Source organism: Syngnathus acus, chromosome 15 (assembly GCF_901709675.1).
Source record: "Syngnathus acus chromosome 15, fSynAcu1.2, whole genome shotgun sequence".
NCBI classification, from domain to species: Eukaryota; Metazoa; Chordata; class Actinopteri; order Syngnathiformes; family Syngnathidae; genus Syngnathus; species Syngnathus acus.
In genome coordinates, this window is record NC_051100.1 from 296,906 (window position 1) to 317,059 (window position 20,154).

Sequence of the window (20,154 nt, forward strand, 5' to 3'; positions counted from 1 at the left end):
GACTTGAGTCACGTTTTCTCACTCAAGTGGTCATCATGAGCTGAATGCGGTTCGTTTTCAAAACTAACAGACAAGCACTTTTTTCACGCACATCATATCAGACGTGCAGAGGGAGATCTCTCTCGATTGACGGGCGCAGCGTGACTGACCTTCCGTTCGTACGACTGCAAAAGATTCATTCTGAAAAAGAGATGATGGACTGCAGTAAATAAGTGTCATCTGTGTAGAAATGCACATTTGGGGTCCGGCACACAACCCTGTGGCACACAACCCTGTGGCACACACAACCCTGTGGCACACACAACCCTGTGGCACGAACAACCATGTGGCACCCCCTTGTGGCCACTTACAAATTCAGACTATACACATCATAGAGTGACTGCACTGGGAGTCGAGGTCGTGGTTCTTAAACCGAGTTCGGTAGAACCCCTGGGGTTAGGGAAGTCAAGCTCGTGGCTTTTGTTTTAAGGTAAATGCCAAGTCTTGTTTTACTTTGATTGCTTTTTATTTCTTATAAATAGGCAATCATCAAATCAAATCAAATCATAAAGACAGAGATGAAACAAACTCAGAAATACAAAGTTTGCAAATATGTCTTTTTTCAAATTTTATTTTCTTTTTTCAAAAAGGGTGTTTTAAAATGACACAAGAAACTAAAGGATTCAAATGTACAGTAGGAAATGTCAAATTTGAGACAATCAGAAAAGCTTTTGACAGATGGGGAAACCGAAGAGAAGACAAGATAAAATTCAAATAAAATAGCATAGCGCATGTTTCCATATTCGAGTAAATAAAACCATCTGCTCCAAAGACCTTACAGGTCCTTAAAATAGTAGAAAAAAAGGACAACATAGAGTGTCAATGGACCCTTAATTAAAAAAAAAAAAACTTTCTGAAGAGATTAAATAGGCTGCTTGCAATTCCAAAGTTAAAATATAAAACCATGTGATGGGGAGCGAAGGCACACAGGTCAAACCAAAAGGTGGACTAAAGACTGCTTTTCTTTTTAGGACGGAAAGGGGACTGGTCATTCCACTGCCTCGGTCCAGAAGGTCTGGAACAGAAAAACATAGCAGAGTACAATATGGAATAAGATGTCAATTCAAATTCAAATGGAAAGCCTTGAGCATCAGCATTTATTAAACACAGCAACAAAATATTGTCATATTCTACAGTGGGGCAGTAGCTTAATAGCAGCATTTACTTCAACAAGGCGTTTTCAGCTCAGCAATGTTGACACAAACAGGGGAGAGGGGGGGGATGCGGGGGGTATGACATAATGGTACAACTCACTGATTTCCATCTGAGCGTACATGAAGAACGCTACTTTCCTGGCGAGAACCTGTCAGCGCACAGAGACAACGTTCAGGATCACGCACACCAACGTCTGACAAATATCAAGCAGGGCTGAAAACTAGTTACACTTTGGTACAGTCCGGTTTTCAGAGAGACACAGACACAAGGTCAAGTTCTTGACACAGGACCAGATCAAAAAATGGGAACAACACATTCATACAATAAGCGGAGGCAAATGTCATACTTGTTTGATCATTGTAGATGGCACTGACTCCCTCCTCAAAAGTCACATTTAGGCCCATATCTGGAAAGGTTGAGGTTTGGATGGAGAGACTAAGGTCAATCCTGTGAGGCAATAGCAACATTGCGAGCTAAGGGTTTGGCATCGTACCGTTTGGAGTGCTGATGGCTCTGCTATTCACGACTCCTTGAGACTTTTCTGCAAGACACGCGGATGGAATGCTCCTTGTTTAGAGCTATTTTATATATACACGTGGGTATATATAAAATATAGTACATATATATATGTATATATATATAATATATCATATATATATACACATATACAGTATACACACACATATATACAGTATACACACACATAATACAGTATATACACTTGAGCTGGTGCACCTGTTGTTCCCAGAGTGATGGAGTTTGACTGTCGTTCTGAGCCGGTTCTGGCCAAGAGATGCCTTCGCCTGCGACACAAATTCATTTTCATAGTTACGCATATCCATAGTATTGTTCAGATTCACTTTCACTGCACATTTGAAGCACCTCTGATTCAATCCAGGCCGAGATGTGAGGTCGTCAACAACAAATCCACTTGAATGGTTTCAGGAAAATCTTTTTCGATTTAAAGATTTGTTTTGGGTTTTTTTCTTTCACTTTTACAGGTTAGCAAAAAAGACATGTTGAATTTCCAGAAGAAATGATGCCAACAACATACATACGTACGTACGTACCTCTCACTCTGCCAAAGTCTTGCATGGAGCTGATTTGGATGTGGCGTGGAAAAGCTGAAAGGTTGCAGATTCTTTGACAAAGAAGTAGAGCGGTGCGCCAAAGCCTAGCAGAAGATAGCCAGTCATGAAGTGTGGCAAATGAAGCGGGACAAATGAAAGACGACAACAATAGGCAATGCTTTGTGGTTTGCGGCATTGACTCAGAAATGGACTTGATTCAGAATGTTTTGTGAGTATTGATGTATTGTGAGTGGTCATCTCCATCCATCCATCCATCCATCCATCCATCCATCCATCCATCCATCCATCCATCCATCCATCCATCCATCCATCCATCCATCCATCCATCCCTCCCTCCATCCCTCCCTCCCTCCCTCCCTCCCTCCCAACCTGAGCTGCAAGCATTTTGGAGTCCTCATTCAGGTTGCAGTTGTCCATCGGCTTCTCCGGATGGCGGTCCTTCCCTGCTTGCTTTAGGGCAAAGTCCACTTCTGCTGCTAATTGCTCATCCCCGGCAAAAAACTCCTTGACTTCTTGAGGGTAGTCCTGCATTGTCACCTAATACAAACAACAACATTGGGTGCCTTGTCTTTCTGTGTCGATGACCTCCTGAAAGTGCACCTGTAGCAACCTGCAGGTAGGCTGTGAGATCTTTGAGGACAGGAGACTGTCTCTGCTCCAGTAAGCGCTTAAGACTGATGATGAGAGGAACGGTGTCCTCCACGAAAGCCTTCTTCCTGACCTGGGGTTCAAAGAAGCAAGCTTCAAGTACCTTTGAGCAAGCTGAAGCTGAACCTGGCATGATGGCCATTGACTCACCTGAGAAATCACCTTATTTTGAGCTGCCTGGAAAACTGCTTTTGCCATGGTGCTCATATTTTCCTCGTCTTGTTCGTCCCCTGCAGCGCTCGCAGTGGCCTGAAGCTTCATCTCTTTCAAAGTCAGTATGTTGAAGGTGTCTGATAAAATGTCTTCCGCATCTGCATTCAGTGGCAGCTCTTCATTGGCAAAGCAGGCTGCAATGGAAAAGGGAAGGAAAGAAGCGTGCGCATCTCAAGTCAAGTCAAGTCAAGTCAAGTCAAGTCGATTTGTATAGCCCTAAATCACAAGCAGTCTCAAAGGGCTTCACATAGACAAAAATTGACAATTATTCTCAAAGCATCCCCTGATCTTAAGCTCCCAAACTTGTCTCGGTAGCGCAATGTCCAAAGAGGTCATTGGTATTCTCGGACTTTGCTCGTCCTTTGTGAAAGCAGCCCGGAAGACATTTGCAAGCATCTGATTTGGAAAACCATGCTGCTTAACTGTTGTCTGGTTGTTTTTCAAATCACTAAAGAATAGCAAATGAACAAAAATGAATAGACGACAGTCAATCAAAGTTTGTTTGAAATAGTACCCTTTCATTCCAATAGAATTCTATCCGATGATTTGATGGAGTAATGTATTCTAAAAATATTTGAGAGTGACAGCCGTGTAACGAAGGGTTCATTGTCACGAGATCAGTCTTTGACCACTTCAATGGCTTTTGGATTGATTGATTGATTGATTGTGTTTATTGCACAGCAAATTGCATTTGTCGCATTTCTCACTCACCCAGGACACTTTGGTTCATCTTATTGGTGATCTTGAAGCGTTGCGCATCCGTCAAATGGAGCAGTAGAAAGCGGTAAATCCGAAAACGTTTCTCGCGGTGCTGAGGCCCCTTTAGGGAGAACCGAAGTTTTCCACTGAAAAAAGAATACATACAAATACTACCGTGTACTGCAGTGTTCACGGGAAAAAGCGGCAAGTGAGGGAGCTCTTGGCAACTTGGCTCCTATTCTCATTCCTTACCTTTCAGTTTCAGTCAACTTGTAGGAATTATGTCCACTGTACAAATTGAAGTGGTAGATGCACTCAATGAAATGCTGACTAAACATTTCTGGGCTCTTTTTCAGCAGTATGTGAACCAGGCAGTATTCACACAGACTGTACAGACAGAAAAGACAATGCAGTCATTTGACATGAGCAATGAAAACAAAGATTTGACATTGAAGCAGTATCTTCAGTCCCAACTCATCCAATTCATCTGCTGGCTTGCTGGCTGGCTGCTGAATACGCTTTGCGCATGGTGATGGGCTCCTGGGAAGCTTCCATTAATATAGCCATGGACTCAATCGAGTCTCCTCAAAACAATGTATGCATTCCCAGCAGCCCAGGTCCAATCGATTCTTTCGATAGCGTCTTTTAGGATCAGGAAGTCAAACTGGAGAAATAATAATAATACGTACATCTAGCCCACATGCTCACAAGTCAAATGATTTCTTCCAAGTGCATAAAAAGGATTTGCGTGCGCTTCCTAAATGGTCAGCTCGATTGGCAGGCACCACTGTTTGATGTTTTGGGAAATCCGAGTACAGCGCGTCAAATGTCGTTCACCTGACGATGGCTGGGACAGGATCAACTAGCACCACCATGAAGCGGAAGAATAGAGAGCCCTTCCATTTTACAAACTCCTCCTAAAAGGAATCCAAAAAGGGTTGGGCTTTATTTTAGCATGTCTAAAGGAGAGCTCGAGACATGCTATGCATTTCCAACAAAGTGTGTTTGGCCCAGTCTCTTCCTACCTGGAGGAGGTTGGTGAGCATGATGAGAGCATGCTCCCGGATGATTGTTTGGTCGTCTCGTAGACAGGCGGAAATGTCGGGGATGTAGCGATCCACCATATTTGTGTATCGAACGCATAGGTCACACATGATCACCACAATGTTGTTGCGTACGGCCACTTCTGTACCGAGCTCCAGCTCTCTGGCGAACACGGGAAGGTACTTGCGGACCAGTTCCTCATGTTGCAGACACAGCTTACCTGATCCAGTTGGAAAGTATTGGACAAAGGCAAACCAAGAACAGCACCAGATTGCTCACCCAAAGTAATGACGCCGTGGGCTCGGACTTTGGTCGGCAGCAAGTTGCTTTGGAAGACGGGAAGTGAAGCTGCTAGCTCATCTTGACAATTTGTCAATTGTAAATAGAGAAGACAATTGTGGATACAGACAACAAATATGAAGAAGAAGAAGAAGGGGGGGGGGGGGGGGGGGGGGGGAAACAACAACAACAAAAGCCATGTAGTAATAGTGTACCTTGTAATTTGTCTGGATTTGGGATAAGGACAGATTCCACAAGCAAGATCATTCTTTTGGACACTCGAGCAGGACAGTTGAGTGAGGCAACACCAAAGGTGTGAAGGTGTTTCACCTGGAAGACAACATTCTTTTCAGTGAGACACAATTATTGGTCATGAAAGAAACAATTTGCTTTTGAATCGGTGCGCTATTTGGAATGAACTCTTCAACAAAACATTGTTTGAGTGCAGGAACGGCCTCCAAATTGAAGAGTAGCATCATTTTGGGCGACTTGGAAACATAGTAACAGATGTGAAAATGTAGTTCTCACCATCAGCTCTTCATTAACGTTGTGGATTCCATTTTTGGTCAGGATTATAGCAGCCAGATAAGACTCACAAATTGACACCAGCTCACCACAGTGATGATTCAGGAAAGCCTAAGAAAAAAAAGAACGACGACCTTGTCATATTTCTTCCGACGTTTGAATTCATTTGGTGATAGCACAGAAGAGTGCAAACTTTCTTTCTGTTGTGCTCGTCAACACACGTAGTATATATGTATGCTGGGTGCTTTCTACCCTTTAGGCTTTTCAATTTACAAGGGACAAAGTTAGTTCGTGGAGCTAAGTACTACTTTGAATAACACTGGGTTACTGAAAGCAAACTCCAACCTGAGTTTGCTTGACATCTTCACCGCTGCCAATTTGATGCAGAGTATCTATGGCAGCACTGATAGCCTCAAGAGACATGGTAAAGGACTTCAGCCAAGGCATCATATCATCTGCAGACAAAGCAAAAAATGCATCCAGAATACGCTCGGACAAAGGCGACAAAGGTTCCGTCACTCACCAACAATCCGAGCCTTTGTGTCTTCATTCAAGTGAGCAGAAATGTCTCCAATCACACCCAGAATGTGACAGCAGGTTGTCGCGCTCACATTTTTGGATCTGGGGAAGGAAGGCAAGATGATGAGTACGTCACATCCATGTTTGCACAAGCTAAATGTAGCCCACCCTACCTGACCATGTTGTCCCAGGCATCCATGAGTTTGCCATATGGAATTTTGGGAGATGCAGAAACCACCTTGGAAAGCAGCAGCCAGGCTCCACGACTGTGATCAGCCTCCGTGTGCGAAATCAGATTCGTTACAAATGTTTCCGTAAACTTGTTTTGTTTAGTCCAGATGGTGATGGCCCGACTGAAATATTGGCTGGAGAACAGAAACCAACCAACAAATAATGACTAGTATAATAATCACGCTCTCTCAATAGAACTAGAATGCCCGTTGTTTTTGTTCGCTCGCTCGCACGCACGCACGCACGCACGCACGCACGCTCGCACGCACTTCGAAGGTACTCAAAGTTGAGGTGATATCATTCAAGTCCATGCTTGTGAAAGATCAATGAAAGAAAGTGCCAAACCTAAGGCTGTGACACTCGTCGCAGAGCAGATTTAGCAGCTTCCAGGTCAGCCTCTGACTGCTATCAAGATGGCGGCAGGCGGCGTAGGCTTTGACCTGGCTGAGCAAGATGTGGTCGAGAGCCTCCAGGGCCTTCTCCTGGACGGCGCTCTCGCAATCTTCAACCGCCGGTACCACGCCCAGCAGCCATGCCTTCTGCGCCAGGCTGCAATCCGGTTTAGCCTGCCAGTGGTCGTTGGCAGTGGATGACGCAATCGTTTCCATGCACTCACTCCATCTGAAAAGGCGGACTCACGTGAAGGATCTCGTCCACACACTGCAAGGCTTTCTTTTTCACAGACACAGCCGGGTCTCGACAGCGCTCCGAGAGCATAGAAAGGTTCTCCCAGCTCGTTGGGATCACGCCGTGCTTCAGAAGACCTACTAGGGCCTGGAAAAGGCAAAGAGAAAAGGAACGGAACCATCCGTACCAATATGGACATCGAGAGCGTGCACGGAAGGACGGGCAAGGTCAAACTACCTGCAGTGCTGATTTGCGAACATTACACTTGGAGTCTTGCACACGCCGCATGAGAAGAGCCATGTTCTCTCTCGCTTCATTGGAAAAAGAAAAATCATCGTCATCATCATCACGTCACCTGAAGCATTGGCGTTCAAACAGCGGTGCCTCAAAACGTTGGCGCGCGCGTTTAGTAGGACTCACCATCACAGACAGAGCTCTCGGTGCTAGCGACCTCCACAGTCCTGAACGGCAAGGTCTGGAAGCTTTTCTGTGGATGCTGGGAACCGCCTGAAACACCATTCAGAAATGCGTTTTAGGCTCATCTGGACATGTTGCACAAAAACCACATAGCCCTACCAAACTTTACCTTCTGTACTTTCCCCTTCCAATAGAGTTTGGGTTACAGCTAGAAGAAAAGGGTCATTTAGTCATTGTGCGGGAACAAGGACATCGCCATACCAGCTTTCCGTCCCATTGAATTAAAAAATTAAAACAACACCGAACGGTAGTTTATTTTGGTCACTACAACGTCATCGGCCACTTATTATCATGACATAATGATATCGCTCCATTTCAATCTTTTGGGGAAAATCTTCTTTTAGAAGACGCAATCGTATTTTTTCCATTGCTATTGCAAAATCAATGTCACCCAGATGGGGTGAAAAGAACCCCAACGTGTTCGACAAATTTGTTTTTTTCTTGTTTTGCAAAACGATGCTATATGGGCAACATTATGAATCAAAGATATTCATAGTTTGGCACTTTACAGGGAAAACAAATCTTTACTGGCAGAGAAGAGGCTTTGGATAGCGCAGGTAGCATTGAGTGAAGGCAACTCCAGACACTGAGCCAAGCAGGCCAGGACGTGGCTTTGGACAGTGGTGGAGTGGTCATTGCGTCGAGCGAACAACAGGTTCTGGATGAGGAAGCGATGCGGCAGGTAGCGGGCCAGAGCCGCGTGCTCGTCACATTCCTCCGGCCTCCTCTCCGGCTGCCCCAGTAGAACCATCGTGACATCCACAGAGAACAGGCGAGACACCATCTGCCAAAGCAGCCCTTAATCATTTGTCGTCGTCTTTTACACGTGCCAATCGCGATACGGAACATTGGATTGTACCTAGTGGATGGCTGGGGATTACCTTGGATTGTCTGGAGAAGTTATACAGCCACTTGATGAAGTGCGCACAGTCTGTACTTGACATCTCTGATATCAGCGTGCCAACAGCTTGGGCCGCGTGCTTTCGAAACTCACATTTTTCCACAATCTCCACCCCGTGGAAAAAGACATCGGAGAAGGTGAGCAGGTGGCATCGAGTGCGACACAAATGCTGGGGCTATTTGGGCTGAATGACTCACCTGAAAACAAATGTGCTGCACGAGCACTTTTAAGAGAGGAAGAGCCACTTCTTTCAGCTCGTTCACAATGTGACTACGGTTCCAAATGGAAAGAATGACAATTACAAGATTGATACGCCTCCAACCCCTTTGCCTTTGTTTCGAGACGTTCATCTGTACAATTCAATCAGCTCATTTATAGTCAAATCTTAAGAGCTAGCTGCACAGTATAGTAGCCATTTGTCTCATCCAATCATCCACTTTACCAGACAAAGCGGATGGCTTGATCCCGTGCGGCGAGTACTGCGTGGCTGAGTACGAGCAAGGTCGGTCTGCTTCTGTCCTCTTTATTCATCATCAGGATTACGTAGAGAAGTCGGTGGAAAACCCTCCTCAGCGACTGGACGGACAGACGGACGGACAGACAGTCAGACAGTCAGTCAGTCAGACAGTCAGTCAGACAGTCAGACAGATGAAGCGGATACTCCGGATGTCAGCATGTGAATGAAAATTACTTCTTTTTGGTCTCCATGTTTTGGTGCGCAAATCAGCCGCAGGCCGTAGAAGGCCATCTCGGGAAGGCTCCGCAATTCTCGGACGTCTCTGTGGATCGAAACGACGTAAGCGCCAGGTTCGGCCGGAAACGATGAAGGGAAAACTCAACCACCAGCGCCGTACCGTTCGGCAGAAAAGTTGGGCTCTCCGATGACTGGTTCAAAGTAAATCAACTTGGTAAAAATCTGCAGACAAAATGAAACAGGTTGATGACAAACAGGTGAGGTCGGCCGGCATCTTAAGCGTTACCTGGACGCAACGGCAAGCACTTTGCGCTTTGTCTTTGAGTGACAATGTCTGCAAAAGTCGGAGAAGACTTTGAACCAGAAGAACCAGCGCATCTCGGATCTTATTTAGGTCTTGACTTGAGAAGATGAGCTCCTCTTCCTCATCGACTTCCATCTGCAGGCGACAGACACACTTATGCATCACTATCGCCCGACATTATTCACTGAATGCGCTTGGAAGAAAAACGGTTGAAAATGTCAGGCTGGCATTAAGATCAACCATACGGGCTCTTTGAATGGGGAGACCTCTTGAGTTTCCTTCCGGTGTGGTTTGGAACGCTTGCCCTCTGCCTGAGAAGTCTTGACAGTGCCCTTCTTGCGCTTTTTGCCAAAGTCTTGAGGCCAGCAGTGAGCGCTTGCACTCAAGCAAGTGTCCAATAAAATCTCGTGAAAAACTTTGTTGCCAATGCTTCCTAGAAGACAGATACAGTCATATGTAGAAGTGTTGAAGACAAATGATGTATGTCAAACTATACTTCCCATTTACCTGGGATTCCAAGCAGCAACAGATAGAGGGAAGCAGCATGAAGGCTAGCCACCCTCTGCTGAACATTCGCTGCTTTGGCTTTGCCCGGCAAAACAAAGGAGGACAGCACAGCCACCAAAGACTGCACCGAAACACCATTCTCCCTCAGCTGCATCCAGATACTCTACAGCAGAACAAAGAGGCTTGACAAAAGCATTTTCATTCCAAATGATTGCAGACAGTGCTGAATGGCAGTCCCTTTCTTCTTCCTCATTCCCTGATGCACGCACTCTGCAGATCACAGCGTGGACCAAATATACCTGAAAACTGGCATCGGTGCTAGGAGACTGTTGTTCCTCAGAAAGCGCCAGCAGATATGCGTACAGTCTTCTGAAATCTTCCTCTCCGCAGGCTGCCAATTCCTCCTCTATGTTATCATCGTCCATCGGTACCATCTCTGTAAATTCTGCATCCCACACTGCATTCACCCAGGCTGAAAAGAAAGAAAGAATCAAAGTTTATGACATGACCAAGAAGAACAATAAATGATTTATAAAATAAGTTGTCAGTCGTTACAATACTCCACGTTAAAACAGAAGTGGCATTAACATAACATGCATGCTTTGTGGCTTTCTCGGCGGTCAAGCCAGTCATATCGTTCAAACGTTGTATCCCAAATACGCGCTGTGTTGGCCAGGAACTTTCTCAATGTCAATTCAAAATTCCTTAGAATGCCGGTTTTTTTTGGACAGTAAAACAACGAAATACTATGACTCCAAATTAATATCGATACTGTTAATGAAATCAATGTAATCGTGTCAATAAAGCCCGCTGTGCCCTTGGTCAGGCTTAAAATAAACAAGAACGAAGTTAAGAATGTACGAGTGTAGTCATAAAAACAGAAAGAATATAGATTATCCATGGAATGTGTTCAACTCGTGGGACTCATACCTTTAAGTTACGCGTAATTTTGTCTGCAATTATCTCGTATTCGCAAATTTACCTTGTGGGACTTGGTTCAGTTTCAAAAACCGCAACGGAGACGTCAACTCCATTTTGAATAAAACCCGCCACCAGCCAGTTTTGCACTTGCGCAGTACATATCGGTTTCATCGGAAATGACGTTAATGCCCGTCATTACCCGTCCTCGGATTTCATCCGTGTCCAAATTGGGCAGGCTGCGTCCTCGATAGGATGGTACGGGCGACGTAACGTCATTTCCGGATCGCGCCGGCAACACGTCACGTGACAAACGAAAGCAGCCTTGAGAGCGGCCTTCGTTTCCATGGCGACGGGCTTCTTTCGTTCTTTCAATCATCCATTTTGACTCAGTTTGGGGCTTGATTGAATGTGACATGTCATCAGGCGGTACAAAACACTATTCCAGTAGCTTTAACATATTTGAAATAAAAATATATTCCCAGAGAGTCTTTCAAACTGAATTCAGTCGCCTTTATTATGAAAACAAGAGAACATTGTATTTATATGAAATTCTGCACTTAGGTTACCACCATACACAACAGTTTGCAAACAGATCTTATGTAACTGTCAAATCCCCCCAAATGTAGAATAAATAATTGTGTAGTCTTTACAATGCATCTCAACAAGAATCACAGAAGGACCTTTTCATTTTATAGTCTTGGAGTACATTATTTTCTGTTTAGTATTACATATTGAATCAAGACAATTTTAAGAATGCATTAGATTACTGAACAAATGTGAGATCTGACATATGGGTCTATACATATATATATATCTATAGAATATATATATATATATATGTATATATATATATATATATATATAGTATATGTATATATAGTACTATTACTACTACTAGCAATAGTACTATGCTATAGTACTAGTAATATGACCACCTATAATTCAGTTTATATCAATATATCTATACACACACACACGCACGCACACAAATAACAGGAAAAAAAAATCCCTCACCCCATGGGGATGATGTGTATGGGTTCTTCGGGCTCAGGTCCCCTCCAAGAGAAGGTGGCAAGTTTGAGGGTTCTCGGTCATATGTGTTGTCCACTAGTACTACTTCAACTACTACTAAGAAAAATTAAGATAATGTGCAATTCTCTCAATCCACCCAATGCATTTAGCAGATCCAAGCTGAAGAAGATTTACACATGTACACACATCCGCACAAGTATGCAAGTTTTTTTTTTCCTGTATATATACACGTGTGTGTGTGCGTGCCAACCACCCACCCACCCACACCCACACCCACACAGTACTGAAGTTGAGATGCTGTATTGTGAAACATCTATGGCCGATGAATTGAGGGGGGGCTTCATATGGAGACAGAACAGATAGGTAACAGAATGACAAAAGGAAAGCCAAAACAAGATAATGAGAGGCATACAAAAGAAAAAAAAAAACTTCACGAAACAAATTGTTAGCAAACTCAAAATGGAATGCAGTGATGAACGCGCGCGCGCCACACACACACACACACACACACACACACACACACACAAACACACACACACACACAAACACACACCTGCACACAAACACACGCGCACACAAACACACGCGCACACACACTTGTGGAGTCTGATGAGCAGGTGGAATAAAATTAGTGTGAATGAAGTGAGCCAAATGGGAGCGATAGATAGATATTGGTTGTCTGGGCCAAGTCTGGTGAAATGATCACCGTTTGATCCAATTTGTCATCAATAGCAGGACAGGGTGACAAGACGAAGGCTTTATTTGTTTTTGGTAGTGTGCTACATTATGGTAGAAATACAGGCAACTTCATCTTGTTCTCACATAAGCATGTGATTCATGTCATGTCATGTCATGTCATCCCTACCCGGTCAGGTTGCGGTAGAGGAAGATGGCAGCCAGGCATACCGACTGACCGAGCGTAGAATCAATCGCCAGCGGGACGGGCTGTGCTTTTGCGCTCAACAGCAGCCGCCCGATGAAGGCTTGACGGTGGTTCCGGGCGTCAGCTTCATGTTGGGCTTCTCGCCACCGCCGGCCGCGGCGCCGGGGCCCATTCTTTTTTTAATCTCTGCAGCCATGGTCATGAAGGCCTGCTCCACATTGGTGGCGTTCTTGGCACTGGTTTCCAAGAAGGGGATGCCCAAAGAGTCTGCAAACTCCTGGGTCGGCACCAAAAGAAAAGAAAGTTGACAACAAAGACTCGGATGGACTACAGTCGCAACAGAAATATCGAAAGTGGAGATGGTTCAAGTTTCCTTTTTTCACGGCAGATGAAAATAGCCAAACTGAAAAGTCCAAATTGCCCAGAATTATGAGTGAAAATGAGTCATTAGAAATACATGAACCCTTAGCAATTTCAATAGACTACGTACGTTGTTATGTATTTGTTGGTATTGAAAAGGTGAAAAAATGTGGGCTCGAGCATTCCTAATCAATGTGAAAAAAGTATTTCCAAATCAGCAAATCCACGGAGGCTGAATCACGAGTACGCCTTACCTTGGCTGTTGTGTAATCCACCACCTTCTTTGTCGTCAGGTCACACTTGTTGCCTACCAACAACTTGTTGACATTTTCACTGGCATAACGGTCAATCTCCTGTAGCCATTGTTTAACATTATTGAAGGATTCCTGTGACGTCAAAAAGAGCACCATCAATTTACTGAACTACATCACATAAAACAAAAATGGGTACAATTGCTATCATTTTATTCACATTTAAAGTGATAACATCCAACGATTTACCAAACTTTGTACAGCAATGGGAGTGACCCCCCACCTCTAACTAAATATGCGCTTGATTACGTGTGCACAGAAGCGATCATAATTCCAGTCGACAGCAGGTGGCAGTACACATGCAAAGATGTTTGGGGATTTGGATGAAACATGAAAAGGAACGTACATCATCAACGACTGTCATTTCTTGAAATGACCACACAATGAGTGCAAGAAGAAGAAAAGGAAAAAAAAAAAAAAAAAAAGAAGCCATTTGGTCGTGTACTTCCTCCACCTGCTGTGGACCTAATAAGAAGAATATCGATTTGAACCACTGCTGCACTGCATTAGAGCCATAGAAATTGGCACTTGTATTCAAATAGAATAGGTCAAAGTAAGAAATGCTTTCACTTACTTGATCTGTGACATCATACACTACAATGATACCGTGAGCGCCTCGATAGTAACTGGACGTGATCGTACGAAACCTTTCTTGGCCTGCTGTATCCCACTGTCCAAGGTAAAACCCAAAAAAAAGGGGGGGGGGGGGGGGGGGGAGTGTTACATCTCCGTTTTTATTATTGTTATTAATTTTTAATTTATTATTTAATATTTTATTATGATTGAACTTTTGCACTTTTAAAATCAAGATGTCATTTGTTTAAAAAAAGAATGAAAAAGCAAGCAAGAAAGAAAGGCAGGCTGCCATTTCCTGAAGATTGATGTTTGCTTTCTATTTCGAGAACTTGACAAATAGTGCGTGACTTACAATCTGAAGTTTAATGGTCTTTCCATCAAGTTCTATGGTCCGTATTTTGAAGTCCACACCAATTGTGCTAATGTAGCTTTCTGTGTATGTATCGTCCTGCAGAGGGAGGGAGGGAGGGGGGGGGGGAAACAGGGGGATTTAGTCACACATGCAAAGAATGTGCAATGAAACATCATGAATATGAAGAGGCATTGTCCGTAACACAATTCTTGCATGCAAATCTGCTGAAGTCCCATTCTCTCTCTCTCTCTCTCTCTCTCTCTCTCTCTCTCTCTCTCTCTCTCTCTCTCTCTCTCTCTCTCTCTCTGTGTGTGAGACATGGATGTGCAGTCATTGAGTAATGCGTGATAATACAACTCAACTATGGTCTTAAGAGGGACTACAGAGGGCTAGTCATATTCTTGAAGAATTATACTTACTGCAAATCGGAGCAGGAGACAAGATTTTCCAACACCAGAGTCACCAATCAGGAGCAGTTTGAATAAATAGTCACTGTAAAGGACAGACAGACAGATAGATAGATAGAAAGAAAGATGGATAGATAGATAGAATGTGTTGGTCAATTAAGATCAACATGTTAAGTCGTTTGTGGATTGGTCTAAGAAATATACTCTTCCTTAGTCATAAAAAAAGAAATTGCAAAGGAATTACAATTCATGACCACAGACAATCACAACAGTCACGTACTTCAAATATTGCCAGTTGACACCCTCTTTAATATTCAGGCCATTATATGGAAAGTGTGGATTAGGTATTGCAAAAAAAGTTCTTCAAAGGATAGTAAATGAGAATGAAGTGTCATACATGTGTTTACTATGAGCCATTGTGCATGTTTAAAGCAAAAAATACCTGCGTAATTTGGAATGGATGACGAGACCTAGAAAACAAAAGCTAATTGCTCAACTTTACTGTGGCATGGCATGGCATGGCATGGCATGGCATGGCATGTGACCTCCTGATCTCATGACCAAGACACTGACTGACCTCCGGAGGGAGGGAGGCTCGACTTCGACCCTCCCTCCCTCCCTCCCGCTCGCTATACGATTGAAATATATCACCAAAGATAAAGTGTCAGGGAATTTAGACGCTTAACTTGCGACGCAATGACATTTCTGTTTTGCTCGCTCAAAGAAGCCTGGTCTAGCATCAAATTTCATATCAGCGTCCAATTCAACGAACCAGTGCCACCGGTTCCCTAAGCCGAACAAAACATGAATACATGAATGGTAAACATTTGAGGTTCGCGATCCACTGTCGTCTAACAAGAACGATTGGTAGTTCGAAGTAGTGTTGCCCACCCAGGTTTGCATCAATAGCCTCCAGATGTTGTGTTTTTCTCTCAGGAACCAAACACAGCAGTCAGTATCAATAAGGATCGAAATGAGAGTCAAAGCTGTCAAGATGTTTACCGATGCAAGTTTCGATCCCCTGCCTACAACCCTTTATGACCCAATGGTTCAACTACGTTTTTGGTAGCAATGAAAGCAGTCATCGGACAACACAGATAATAATCTAATAAGAACAACCACCAATGTGTTATTCATCATCAGAGACGTCGGTGGTAGGTTCCGGTGGACAGACGCAGTCAGCTGACGTTAGCTGCTAACGTAGCTTCACTTAAGAGCTATTGCTAACTTGTTTGTTGTACTGCCAAGCGACACACTCTAACGTGACACCACATTGGTCATCAAGAAAGTACTTACTATTCTGGATTCATTGTGGAGCTGTTGAACAGTGTGTTAGCGTCTTGTGGGGGGGAAGATGTGATATGATGTGTGCAAAGGGTAGCGGTGGCTAACTTCGACGGCTCCCAGAAGCACGGCGGCCGGCTAGTTGTTGCTCAATGCTCGCTCGCTCGCTCGCTCGCTCCAAATTCCAAAATGGCTGCGGCTGACTCCAACCAGGAAGCACTTAACAGGAGCCAACTCAGCAGCACGGTAGAAAGGGGAACAATCGCTGCGCAGCCTGTCGCTCCTTTTATTTGACAAAAGCTAGAGAAAGAAAGAAAGAAAGAAAGAAAGAAAGAAAAATATACACGAAAAAACGAAGCGTCCGTTCTCTCTACTAACCGGGAAGTCGTTCGTGCAGCGGAAAAGTGTCAGTCGGATGGAAACCGCTGACGTCATCAGTGAAACGTGGCAAAGGGATTTCTCGTGTCAGTCCAAGTCCTTGTGTTGGTTTCAACAGCGTCAAATCTGTTGACAATACATTTGGACACTTCTTTTTCTCCGGTCTTTACTTGAGACAATTAAGTATGTGTCGCTTTTTTTCTTTGGGTGATCCACCAATAAACAATTTCATGTCAAGTAACCGTGTACTTAAGCTATAGCGATATATTGCCTATCTATCTATCTATCTATCTATCTATCTATCTATCTATCTATCTATCTATCTATCTATCTATCTATCTATCTATACACATACATAAATACAAAAAGGAATACATACAGACAGACAGACAGACAGAGACAGATAGGGAGGGAGGAAGGGATGAAGAAACAAGCAAACAAATAAACAACATGCCTATTTGAAATGTAAAAGAGGTATGAAAATAGTGGGAAGGAAAAGAGGACAAGTGATAAAGTTGGAAAAAAGTCAAATAAAATGAATATTTTTTGGGCCATATCATTGTCTTTTTACAAAGAACCCCAATTGAAAATAAAGATATTTTTCAAAAGTAAAACCGATTGAAATTTTGCCCCGCCGCAGCAAATGTGCTGAAAATAGAGCCCCAAAGTGTCACATGATCCAAGTCTTCCATTGTAGCAGAGCTCTCATCCGGTCTGACTCACTTCTGAACGAAGATTTTGATGATCATGTAGTCTTCTTGTGACATACGACATGTGACACTTGTGATAAAAGGCTCGTGTTATTCTGCGGGTGTTGGGGACGTTGTTAGTGTTACATTTTTAGGATTGACTGGTACTTTTGAAGTTGGAATAACATGTTTTGACTTTTTTTTTTTGCCTCCGTGGACTTCAAACAAATGTTATGCATGAAATATTGCACCGGGTCATGCAAGAATTGCAACTGGTCTCAAGTGCATAGAAATGGCAAATGAAATCATTGCAATAGATGGGCAACAATTTGCGTACTCGATGTATCGCTCACCATTTGTGAAGGGATTGTTTGAAGAGACTGACTGACGGACGAGTGAGTCTGATACAAAACCAAACGACCACATTTGCTACTGTAATGGGGACATGTTATTTCATATGGACGCAAATAGTTAGGTCTCTGCAATGGCCACCCACTCTTGGAAAATGAACGATTCTTGGAGTAGAGGATGAGTGCTCTTTAAAACATCAAATCAAAAGTTGAGTCATGAAGCAGTTAGCAGGATGACACACAGTATTTATATGTATTTTCACCAACCGTTCAGACAGCACAAGACAAATGTGTACTGTAAGCATGCTTTCATTTGAATGCTTGTTAAGACTAAGGACATAGACATGTGCATTCAGTTGAGTGAGTGAGTGAGTGACTAATTGAAGTATGGCAATGCCTGCTGCTAATTGGATGCTACGAACACAAATAGCATCATCCTCTGCATGGAGTGTAGTCTGCGCCAGCCGCAGCCCGTTCAACAGCATTCTTATGATCGATAGTCACTTTGGCATTGCTATGACAACAAATCAAATATCGGCACATAATAAATACAACTCAAAGGTGTGGACACCATAGTTTCAAATATAGTAAGTTGAGGAGGAATGCAGCTGGCTCACAATGTCAGTGAGAGGAGAGGCAACTGGCTTTAAATTGAATCATTGAGCCACTTAAGTCAAGTGCAGGCCAACGGCACATCGGCCAGGCCAGGCCAGGCCAGGCCAATCCATGTTGCTGTGACACCAGGAGCAACATTTTGAAATGAAACGCACGCAGTGATTGCAGTCATTTGGATTGTGCTAGGCAATTAAACTGTCAAACACTTCCATTTCTTTATCAAAGTCCTCCTCCCGGGCGTTCTGCTCGTTGTATGTGGCCCATTTGTTAAGTCTGCTGTATAGAGGTAGTCCATTCTTCTCCCTGTAAAGGTAGACACCGCTCACTCTGTTCCACTCGGTGCTGCAGATGGGACTAGCCGCGGCCTGGTGTTCCAGCACGTGTTCCTTCTCATCGTTCTCCAGAGCCACGAAACCGAAGAAGCTCTCCACATACTTTGCAGCCATGAGTTGGGCGTGGACGGCGGCCGTACGACGAAAGAGGGTCTTTTCGTTGGCGCGATACTTCTTCCAGTATTCTTCCTGCTGGTAGCCGAGGGGCGACGAGCAATGTCTCGTGCACATGACTAAGAAAACCATCAAAGACGTCCCGGCAACCACCAGCCAGCCAATCAGCTGAAAACATACAATCGTTTAGTCAGCCGCTTGTTGGGTGTGCTATTTTTGCACGATTACACTTTGAGTATGTTAGTCTGCAGCGAGTGCCTCGCCTCGCCTCGCCGCGCCACGCCACGCCACACCCTCTTTCTGCTCAAAATTCAGTTTGTGCTCACTTGAGAGATGTTTTTGTGGTTTTAACGAACCAAACCAAATTGTCTACATTTCTTTTTTTTCTTCTCAAATAACTCGTGGTGAGAACATGCTACGGCTTTGGTCGAAAAAAACAGACAAACAAACAAAGATTGTTTTCCACTACCTGTGACTCATATTTCAGACGTCGGTCAATTTCTGCCCAAAAGCCTTGCAGCTCGGTCGGAACGCTTTCCTTGCAAGGGAACTTTGCCATGTCCTCGGAATAATAACCAGGCGGGAAGCCCTTGACGCTGCTGGGGTCGGTAAACTCGCTTAGGGCGCACGTGTACGCCAGACCCTGCAGCAGGGATAGGACGGTCCACGTAAGCGGCGCCACCACGGCTCGACCCATAATACTCCCCAGTACCGCGAAGGCGGCTGCTGTGGACAGTTTCTTGAACCTCCGGAGGCGGCACTCTGACACTAGATCCCAAGTTCTCTTGTTCAACATGACTCCAACGATGAAAAACGCCAAAGCCGGAGCACCGATGGCAGCTATGCCGTAGTAGTAGTTTCTCCCAGGGGAACACGGGCAATCGAAAGCAAAAACGTTGTACGCCGTCTGGCTCGCCACAGTGCCCAGAGCAATCAGACCGTTAAAGATCATCACATCTTTACTCTTGAAGAAGAGAGAGGCAAATTTAAAATTCTGCGTGACAAGGGCATAAGCGGCCATGTTTGGGATGTTGGGGTAAGATCACTGAAGTAAGCTGTCAAGCTAAAAAGGAAAAGAAGATGGAGAGAGAGAGAGAGATTAAAAGTCTTACATTTGCTTCTCAAATCACATCATCTGTCATTTTCAAGTGTAAAAACACGTGTCACACATGTCATAAACCATATTATTTGGTCCAAAAAGTCAGTCATGCTAACTTACAGCCTTCCAGTATCCTCAGGCAAAACATGTGACTGGACTTTTAGAATCCATTTCGCGATGCCTTCTGTGCAGATGCCTCTTTTTCCAGCTGAAGCAGAAGTCTTCCTTCTGAGCTCAACTTTGAGTTTGTGTGAGCACCGATGATGACTCACAGCAAGGGCCTGCCCTCTGGTTTCCTCCCCAGTGAAGAAGAAGAGAAAAAAAAAAACCCTACAAGTGAAAACACGTGCAAACACAGCCAAGTCAGGAACTGGAAAAGCTTGCTCGCCCAATGCATTCGTGTAAGCTAATAGGTCAAATATGAGTGTAAAACTTTGACAACATATGGTAACTGACGTAGCCTAGCCTTAGAGGGAAAAACAACCGTTATCAAGGAAT

General features: G+C 44.1%; 3 protein-coding genes across 7 annotated transcripts; all 3 read right to left on the reverse strand.

Moving 5' to 3' along the window:
• Positions 1-587: 587 nt before the first annotated feature.
• LOC119134349 (condensin-2 complex subunit D3-like) lies at positions 588-11,005 on the reverse strand. 3 transcript variants are annotated; one of them, XM_037270938.1, is made up of 35 exons: positions 10,936-11,005; positions 10,253-10,425; positions 9,954-10,116; positions 9,713-9,879; positions 9,429-9,581; positions 9,303-9,364; positions 9,140-9,227; positions 8,891-9,024; positions 8,646-8,718; positions 8,429-8,554; positions 8,076-8,331; positions 7,657-7,695; positions 7,491-7,577; positions 7,308-7,381; positions 7,083-7,217; positions 6,789-7,009; positions 6,386-6,577; positions 6,217-6,314; positions 6,039-6,148; positions 5,697-5,804; positions 5,384-5,498; positions 5,169-5,258; positions 4,871-5,109; positions 4,683-4,762; positions 4,098-4,232; positions 3,858-3,991; positions 3,084-3,280; positions 2,896-3,006; positions 2,655-2,822; positions 2,265-2,368; positions 1,930-1,997; positions 1,688-1,735; positions 1,541-1,600; positions 1,294-1,342; positions 588-1,054 (listed from the first exon to the last, which is right to left on the reverse strand). In XM_037270938.1, the coding sequence occupies exons 1-35, from the start codon at positions 10,985-10,987 to the stop codon at positions 988-990; spliced, it is 4,176 nt and encodes a 1,391-aa protein (XP_037126833.1). In that variant the 5' UTR covers positions 10,988-11,005; the 3' UTR covers positions 588-987. The 3 variants fall into 3 exon arrangements, 2 of the variants coding, with proteins under 2 accessions (XP_037126833.1, XP_037126834.1); XM_037270939.1 differs by having other exon boundaries at positions 8,429-8,551; positions 8,643-8,718; XR_005100313.1 differs by lacking the exons at positions 588-1,054; positions 1,294-1,342; positions 1,541-1,600 and adding an exon at positions 2,077-2,145 and having other exon boundaries at positions 1,683-1,735.
• Positions 11,006-12,648: 1,643 nt separating this feature from the next.
• On the reverse strand, positions 12,649-16,506 carry LOC119134366 (ras-related protein ORAB-1-like). The gene is made up of 6 exons (XM_037270986.1): positions 16,092-16,506; positions 14,808-14,880; positions 14,389-14,484; positions 14,035-14,130; positions 13,404-13,535; positions 12,649-13,066 (listed from the first exon to the last, which is right to left on the reverse strand). The coding sequence occupies exons 1-6, from the start codon at positions 16,103-16,105 to the stop codon at positions 12,866-12,868; spliced, it is 612 nt and encodes a 203-aa protein (XP_037126881.1). The 5' UTR covers positions 16,106-16,506; the 3' UTR covers positions 12,649-12,865.
• Positions 16,507-17,554: 1,048 nt separating this feature from the next.
• LOC119134363 (calcium homeostasis modulator protein 2-like) lies at positions 17,555-20,006 on the reverse strand. Of its 3 annotated transcripts, XM_037270978.1 has the most exons (5): positions 19,777-20,006; positions 19,270-19,620; positions 19,027-19,200; positions 18,269-18,725; positions 17,555-18,229 (listed from the first exon to the last, which is right to left on the reverse strand). In XM_037270978.1, the coding sequence occupies exons 2-4, from the start codon at positions 19,576-19,578 to the stop codon at positions 18,294-18,296; spliced, it is 915 nt and encodes a 304-aa protein (XP_037126873.1). In that variant the 5' UTR covers positions 19,579-19,620; positions 19,777-20,006; the 3' UTR covers positions 17,555-18,229; positions 18,269-18,293. The 3 variants fall into 3 exon arrangements, with proteins under 3 accessions (XP_037126873.1, XP_037126872.1, XP_037126871.1); XM_037270977.1 differs by having other exon boundaries at positions 19,027-19,620; positions 19,838-20,005; XM_037270976.1 differs by having other exon boundaries at positions 19,027-19,620; positions 19,777-20,000.
• Between the last annotated feature and the right edge of the window lie 148 nt (positions 20,007-20,154).

What these genes read in the sequence shown, in the direction of transcription:
- LOC119134363 (XM_037270977.1), bottom strand. Translation starts at nt 19,578, where the DNA reads ATGGCCGCTTATGCCCTTGTCACGCAGAATTTTAAATTTGCCTCTCTC. An exon ending in GTCTGAAATATGAGTCACAG is followed by an intron (nt 18,726 to 19,026) that starts GTAGTGGAAAAC and finishes GTATGTTTTCAG; the next exon opens with CTGATTGGCTGGCTGGTGGT.
- LOC119134366 (XM_037270986.1), bottom strand. An exon ending in GTCTCCTGCTCCGATTTGCA is followed by an intron (nt 14,485 to 14,807) that starts GTAAGTATAATT and finishes CTCCCTCTGCAG; the next exon opens with GACGATACATACACAGAAAG. An exon ending in TGGATTACACAACAGCCAAG is followed by an intron (nt 13,067 to 13,403) that starts GTAAGGCGTACT and finishes GTGCCGACCCAG; the next exon opens with GAGTTTGCAGACTCTTTGGG.
- LOC119134349 (XM_037270938.1), bottom strand. Translation starts at nt 10,987, where the DNA reads ATGGAGTTGACGTCTCCGTTGCGGTTTTTGAAACTGAACCAAGTCCCA. An exon ending in CAAGCCATCCGCTTTGTCTG is followed by an intron (nt 8,719 to 8,890) that starts GTAAAGTGGATG and finishes TTGGAACCGTAG; the next exon opens with TCACATTGTGAACGAGCTGA. An exon ending in TGCAGCACATTTGTTTTCAG is followed by an intron (nt 8,555 to 8,645) that starts GTGAGTCATTCA and finishes CACGGGGTGGAG; the next exon opens with ATTGTGGAAAAATGTGAGTT.